A 7,796-nucleotide genomic window follows, 5' to 3' on the forward strand; every position below is an offset into this window, starting at 1 on the left:
CATGTTGTGGGGTTGTTAACCAATGTCATAAAACAATATGTGTACTACTGTTTCATGAGAAACTATTTGTTCTGTAAGCCTTCACCTGAAGTACAATTAAAAAAAAAAAAATTTATAAAAAAAAAAACTCTTCACCCAAAGTGCGCTCATATATCAATAACCTCTGTGTCTGGGCCGGACATGGTTCATGAGCTGGACCCAATCCTTGGACCCCAACCCCACTGAACCTTGGAAGATACAGGAACAAAACTCTCAGAAGCATTAGTACTTTCATTAGTGTGGGGCTATAGTTGCTTTCTCATGCATTACTTTTATCATAGTCACCAGAGTTAAGGCTAAAGACAGGGTCAGCATATCTTTTCTTCCCCATCACTTAACTGCACAACCCCTTAATGCCTATCTACAGGCAACTCAGCCTTATAGGACTCCTCGGTGTTTACAGTTATGGCCACTCACAGCACCAGCAATTAATACCACCTATGTCTTGTTTATAATATCTTCTCTTCATTCTTCATCCCATCACCAACCCTGACAACCAGAAAATGTTTCTTACCTGCAGGAGGCTTTGAGACGGCGCCTGAGGCATTGAATTCATTTTTGAACCTCACCTCTGCGTACGTGATTTCCGAAGACATGTTGAGAAGAGGTCTTCTGCTTTCTTCAGAAAATTTGTTTCATCCCTTCTTTAAAATATCTTAAAAAGGAGAACAAACATGGTGCTAAAAAAGTGTTACTTCCTATCACTCAACTACATGAGAGCAGAGGTCCTGATAGGCAAGTACCCCCGAGAAGTAGCTCATGAAAACTAAAAATTTCAGTGTGATCACTCAGTCCACAGACAGAGGCCCAGTCTCCAGGAGCAGCACAGTGAGACTCACAGCCTTTACACATACAGTAGCAAATGTAACAAGTGGGAACTCAAAGCGTGGGGAGAGAAATCGGAAGGAAAAGAAAAGAGGAACCAAGTGGTTAGAGAAGCTTTGTTGACAACTGTGTTCTCTGAACTCACCAGGAAGAATAAAATTCAAATAATTATGTGTGCATGTGGGTGCATATGGATTCGAACAGCCCACTGGTGGCACAATGGTTAACTTCTTAGCTGCTAATACAAATGTTGGCAGGTTGAACCTACCCAGCTGCTCCATGGGAGAAAAGACCTGGCGATCTGCTCACGTAAAAATTGTTGTTGTTGTTAGGTGCCGTCATATCAGTTCAGATTCATAGAGAGTCTATGTACAACAAAATGAAACACTGCTTGGTCCTGCACCATCCTCACAATTGTTGTTTTGCTTAAGCCCATAGTTGCAGCCACTATGTCAATCCATCTAGTTGAGGGTCTTCCTCTTTTTTGCTGACCCTGTACTTTACCAAGCATGATGTCCTTCTCCAGGGACTGATCCCTCCTGATAACACGTCCAAAGTATGTGAGACATAGTTTCGCCATCCTTGTTTCTAAGGAGCACTCTGGCTGTACTTCTCCCAAGACAGATTTGTTCGTTCTTTTGGCAGTCCATGATATAGTCATTATTCTTCTCCAGCACCACAATTCAAAGGCGTCAGTTCTTTGGTCTTCCTTATTCATCGTTTAGCTTTCATACGCATATAAGGTGATTGAAAATGCCAAGGCTCGGGTATGGCACACCTTAGTCTTCAAGGTGACATCTTTGCTTTTCAACACTTTGAAGAGACCTTTTGCCGCAGACTTGCCCAATACAATGCATCTTTTGATTTCTTGACTGCTGCTTCCATGGGTGTTGATTGTGGATCCAAGTAAAATGAAATCCTTGACAACTTCAATCTTTTCTCCGTTTATAATGATGATGCTTATTGGTCTAGTTGTGAGGATTTTTGTTTCCTTTATGTTGAGGTGTAATCCATACCGAAGGCTGTGGTCCTTGATTGTCATCAGTAAGTGTTTCAAGTCTTCTTCACTTTCAGCAAGCAAGGTTGTGTCATCTGAGTCTTCCTCCAATCCTGATGTCCCCTTCTTCCTTTAGTCCAGCTTTCTCGGATTATTTGCTCAGCATACGGATTGAATAGGTATGGTGAAAGGACACAACCCTGATTCACACCTTTCCTGACTTTTCACCATGCAGTATCCCCTTGTTCTGTCCAAACAACTGCCTCTTGATCTATGTACAGGTTCTTCAAGAGTACAATTAAGTGTTCGGGAATTCCCATTCTTCACAATGTTATCCATAATTTGAATGCCTTTGCATAGTCAATAAAACACAGGTAAACATCTTTCTGGTATTCTCTGCTTTCAGCCAGGATCCCTCCCTCTGACATCAGCAAAGATTTTCCTGGTTCCACATCCTCTGAATCTGGCTTGAATTTCTGGTAGTTCCCTGTAGATATATTGCTGCAGCTGCTTTTGAATGATCTTCAGCAAAATTTTACTTCTGTGTGATACTAATGATATTGTTCGATAATTTCCACATTAGGTTAGATCACCTTTCTTTGGAATATGCATAAATATGGATCTCTTCCAGTTGGTTGGCCTGGCAGCTGCCTTCTGAATTTCTTGGCATAGATGACTGAGCACTTCCAGTGCTGTATCTGTTTGTTGAAACATCTCAGTTGGTATTCCATCAATTCCTGGAACCTTGTTTTTCGCCAATGCCTTCAGTGCAGCTTGGACTTCTTCCTTCAGTACCATCTGTTCCTGATCATATGCTATCTCCTGAAATGGCTGAACGTTGACCAATTCTTTTTGGTATAGTGACTCTGCATATTCCTTCCATCTTCTTTTGATATTTTACCCGCAGAATCTTTCCATATTGCAACTCAAGGCTTGAATTTTTTTCTTCAGTTCTTTCAGCTTGAGAAATGCTGAGCATGTTCTTCCTTTTTGGTTTTCAATCTCCAGCTCTTTGCACGTCATTATAATACTTTATCTTCTCCAGCTGCCCTTCGAAATCATCTGTTCAGTTCTTTTACTTCATCATTCCTTCCTTTTGTGTTAACTACTCGATGTTCAAGAACAAGTTTTAAAGTCTCTTCTTTCTTTGGTCTTTTCTATCTTTCCTGTCTTTTAATGACCTCTTGCTTTTTTCATGTATGATGTCCTTGATGTTATTCCACAACCCATCTGCTCTTCGGTCATTAGTGTTCAACACATCAAACTATTCTTGAGATGGTCTCTAAATTCAAGTGGGATATACTCAAGGTCTTTGGCTCTCATGGACTTGCACTATATCAGACAATGTTCTGTGGCTATTCATAAGGTTTTCCCCAGCTAATTCTTTTCAGAAGTAGACTGCCAGTTCCTTCTTCCTAGTCTGTCTTAGTCGGGAAGCTCAGCTGAAACCTGTCCTCCATGGGTGATCCTGCTGGTATTTGAATACTGGTGACATAGGTTCCAGCATCGCAGCAACACACAAGCCCCCACAGTATAATAATCTGACAGATGCGCATGTAAAGATTACAGACTATGAAACCCTATAGAACAGTTCTACCCTGTCATATAGGGTTGCTATGGGTCGGAATAAACTCAACGGCACACAACAACAACAACAACATAGGTAAGAGTAAGAAAATTAACCACCAATATATTTCCCCAAGCCGGACTCTTGCAGTCTGAAGTCATACCCCAGGGCAGAGGGGACTTCAACAAGAAGATGAATGATAGCAGCTGACTTCCCAAATCCACCAGAAAAGTCTTGGATGGTAGACATGGTTGCAGGGGAAACTAGACATTCAAACTATCCCTGTGGCTTGGGCCATAGTGGACATGAACACTCCAAGTTGAAACTCCTCGTGATCTCCTTCCAATGTGAGTTACAGGCACACCTACTGAAACTCACAAAACTTTTTCGCCATTTTTTTAGTTTGGAACAAAAACAAACTTAGAAGTTATAAGTACAAAACATTTTTTCCTGAGCCATTTGAGAGTAAGTTGCTGATCTGATGCTCCATCACCCCCAAATACTTTAGTGTGTATTTCCTACATGCAAGGATCTTCTCCAGAGTAACCGCAGTATAGTAATCAAAATCAAGAAATTAACACTGATACTTTAAACCAGTTGCTGTAGGTTGATTCTAATTCATGGAGACCCCATGTGTGTCAGAGTAGAGCTGTGCTCCATAGGGTTTTCAATGGCTGATTTTTCAGAAGTAGATTGCCAGGTCTTTCTTCCAGGGCACATCTGAATGGGTTGGAACTACCAACCTTTTGATTAGTAGTAGAGAGTTTATCCGTTTTTGCCACCCAGCCTCCTCATTGATACATTACTCTTTGAGGCTGAGTGGATTCCAATTAACAGCCACCCTACAGGACAGAATAGAATTGCCCTATAGGATATCCAAGGCTGTAATCTTTCTGGGGATCCCTGGTGGCACAGTGGTTAAAGGCTACAGCTGTTAACCAAAAGATTGGCAGTTTGAATCCACCAGCATCGCCTTGGAGACCCTATGGGGCAGTTCTACCCTGTCCCATAAGCTCGCTATGAGTTGGAATCGACTCGACGGCAATGGATATGGTTTTCTTCTTTTTGGAATCTTTCCAGAAGCAGATTTCAACATCTTTCTCCCACCGATCGGCTGGTGGGTTGAACTGTCTGCCTTTCAGTTAGTGGCTGAGCACTTAACCATTGCACCACCAGCACTCCTCCACTGATACACTACAATCATCTAATCCTCAGACCTCATTCCAGTTTTGTCAATTGTCTCCATAGTATGTCTCATTAGTCTTCTTCAGTCTACAACTATTCCTCAGTCTTCCCTGGACTTTATGACGGACCCTTGTGAAGATTACAGTCCAATTATTTTGTAGAATTCACTCAATTTGGTTTTGTCTGGTGTTCCTCATGGGCAGGAATACCCTGAAAATGACATTCTGTTCTTATCATTACATCCAATCAGATGGTACACAATTTCAACTTATCCTTTATTGATGATACTCACTTTGTTCAGCTAATTAGGGTGATATCTGCCAAACTTCTCCACCGTAAAGTTACTCTTTTCCCCTTTTATAATCAAAAAGTATTTTGTGGGAGGGTCTTTAACTCTATGTATATATGTCACTTCTCATCAAATGTTCAATTCATCATTATTAATAAGGTATGGGATCATTGTTTTCTATTTTATTGAATTGGATATGATCTGGTACTATCATTCTTTATTTTAATGCTCTAATCGTCTCATATTTGGCCAATAGGAACCTGAAAAATATGCATGGTTATTCCTCATTTGACCAATGAGGAGACTGACAGTCTGAAAAGTTAACTAGTTGACCAAAGTCACAAATCCAGTAAAAATAGATTTTTTCATTTTAACCCAGGCTTACTAATTCCAAAACTCAACTTTATATTATAAAAGGTTAATATGCAAGGATATTGGATAATTGTCTTTCAGGAATGTTACTAAAAAGGTGTTCTTTGCAAAATTGTCATTAAGATCTCTTTCAAATTCCAGATTCTGTGGTTCCTTAGAACCTTAAGAATATTCAAGATTTTTTACCAAAAAAGGGAATGGAATTCGTGTAGTAGTGGCTGATGAGAAATGGAAAGGGATGAGGCTCCCCAGCCCCACTACTGCTAATTATTCTTTTTACACAAGCCCCATGCAACTAAATGTACATTGTGGTAACCTGTCAATGGCTGAGAGACACTCCTCCTGCCAAGATGTCACAGAATCAGCCCTTGAGAATCTCCCTAGTGAATAATTCCAGCCTGACCTTAAGTCCCAAGTGTGAAGCACATCCTCAGCAAATAGCAAGCTAAGTCGACTGTAGCTTCCATTTTGGGATCTGGACTAATAACTGAATACTTGGTTACCACTAAATGTAAAGACAAAGTGTTGTGAGAACAACTTTTTAAATGCATTTTTTGAAAAGTGTTAACCTGTTCACTAGAGACACAGGCCGGTCCAAACAATACTTTTTATTTATACATTATATTTACCCTAGAAGATACTAGTTGGATAAAAATCTGATTAATTTTTACCAAAATATGTGTAAGATCCTGAGCATGGATTAGCATAATCATTCGCCTTTATTTGTACTCCGTATTTTTGTTGTTCCCTTTAAATTATAACTGGTTACTCTTCAAAAATTACTCATGTGTTCTAGTTGAGGAGTCAGTAAACATGAGTAGCGTGAGAAGGCTTATAAGTCAGTGCAGATGACTAAGAAAAAAATGAAGGAACCCTATGCTTAATCTAACTACAGAGCCTTTAATAAAATGTAGCACTGAAATGAGTAACCGTAACAGTACTAATTAATTTTATCACTTTAAATAAATCATCCTCATTAGTTCTTTCCCTCATTAGTTAAATGTCCCTGACTAGTTTGGAAGAAATAGGTTTCAAAAAATTAGAAATCTAAGTCCAGGTTCTTGTCACATTATTATTTCAAAAGCAATAGTTGAGACTTTGGATTAGGCAAAGATTTCTTAGCTATGATACCAGAAACACAATCTAGAAAAGAATAAATTGATAAATTAAACTACATTGACTTTCTAAATTTTGCATTTCAAAAAACATCGTTTACAAAGTGACAGACACACCACATACTGTGAGAAAATATTTGCAAATCATTTATGTGGTAAATGATTTGAATCCAGAATACAAAGAGAACACTTACGACTCAGAAATAGACAAACAAGTCAATTTAAGAATGGGCAAAATATTTGAGTTGACATTTTACCAACAAAGATATACAAGTGACTAATAAGCACATAAAAAGATGCTCAATGTCATTACTTACTTGGAAAATGCACATTAAAACGACAATGAGAAAAACTTTTATGCATCAAAGGACTTTATCAACAAAGCAAAGAGACTACCTACAGACACAGAAAATATTTGGGAACCATATATTTGATAAGGATTTAATAATCAGAATATATAAATACCTCCTACAACTCAAAAATAGAAAGACAAACAACCCTCTCCCTTACTCTTGGGGAGGATAACTGGGACTCATATTACAGCTCTCTCCAGAGAATCTTCAGTAAAAATGCTCCCTAATCTCCACCAACCTGATTCTCTTATATGCTTCAAATGGGTAAGAGGTTTGAGAGTTATGTAAGAGATTTTCAGAAAGCTACTTTAATACCCTACAGGATGTCCTGTGCCACAACTCATTTTGAGGTCTAATGTCTATCACCTTAGGATCTTGGCCAAAACTTTCATTTTAAATAATTGTTCATTCTAATAACTTTTTCACACAACTAAGGACAAGTGATAATCATTAAATGAAATCTCTAACTCCAAATTTTATATTACTTCTACTTTAAAGCATCTTGTTTCATGAAGGACAGTCAACACTAGGGACAATATTTGCAATTTATATGACAGAAGAAGTGTTCTCTTCCTTAATATCTGAGGAGATCACAAAATCATAGGAATAAGACCAATAAACCAACAGAAAAAAAACAAAACAAAACAAATGAACATACAGGCAATTCACAAAAAAATAAGTCAAATGGCCACTAAATATATGAAAAGTTGGTCACCATCCTGCATGAGTAAAATGATTATATTTTATCTAATAGATTAGCAAAAATTTTAAATATCCATAAACCACAAATCATAATGCATAGTTTTTAAGAGCTATTTGGAAAACCTATTACAATGTTAAATGTGCATCTATGTGGCCCAGCGTTCTATTTCTGAGAAACTACTGGACAAACACATTTGCACAAGTGTGCACAGATATTGTATACAGATATTCACAGCAGTATTGTTTTGTAAATGTAAAAACAGATTAAAACCTATTTGTCAAACAATAATGACAAAGGGATAACTAAATTATGCTATATTTACTACAATGCAACTGTTAAAAAAGAATAAGG

General features: G+C 38.2%; 1 protein-coding gene across 3 annotated transcripts in view; it reads right to left on the minus strand.

The window, feature by feature from the left end:
- Positions 1–926, minus strand: part of LOC101346175 (C-type lectin domain family 4 member A-like) — a 51,792-nt gene extending 50,866 nt beyond the window's left edge. For 2 of the 3 annotated variants that reach the window (XM_023741522.1, XM_004387275.2), the window contains exon 1: positions 554–926. In XM_023741522.1, the coding sequence (XP_023597290.1) occupies positions 554–635 (82 nt within the window). In that variant the 5' untranslated portion in view covers positions 636–926. The remainder of the gene's footprint in view (positions 1–553) is intronic. The other variant, XM_023741521.1, reaches the window with a different exon arrangement.
- Positions 927–7,796: the final 6,870 nt, after the last annotated feature.

The sequence above is a fragment of the Trichechus manatus genome, unplaced genomic scaffold (genome assembly GCF_000243295.1).
Source record: "Trichechus manatus latirostris isolate Lorelei unplaced genomic scaffold, TriManLat1.0 scaffold00182, whole genome shotgun sequence".
In the NCBI taxonomy this organism is placed as follows: Eukaryota; Metazoa; Chordata; class Mammalia; order Sirenia; family Trichechidae; genus Trichechus; species Trichechus manatus.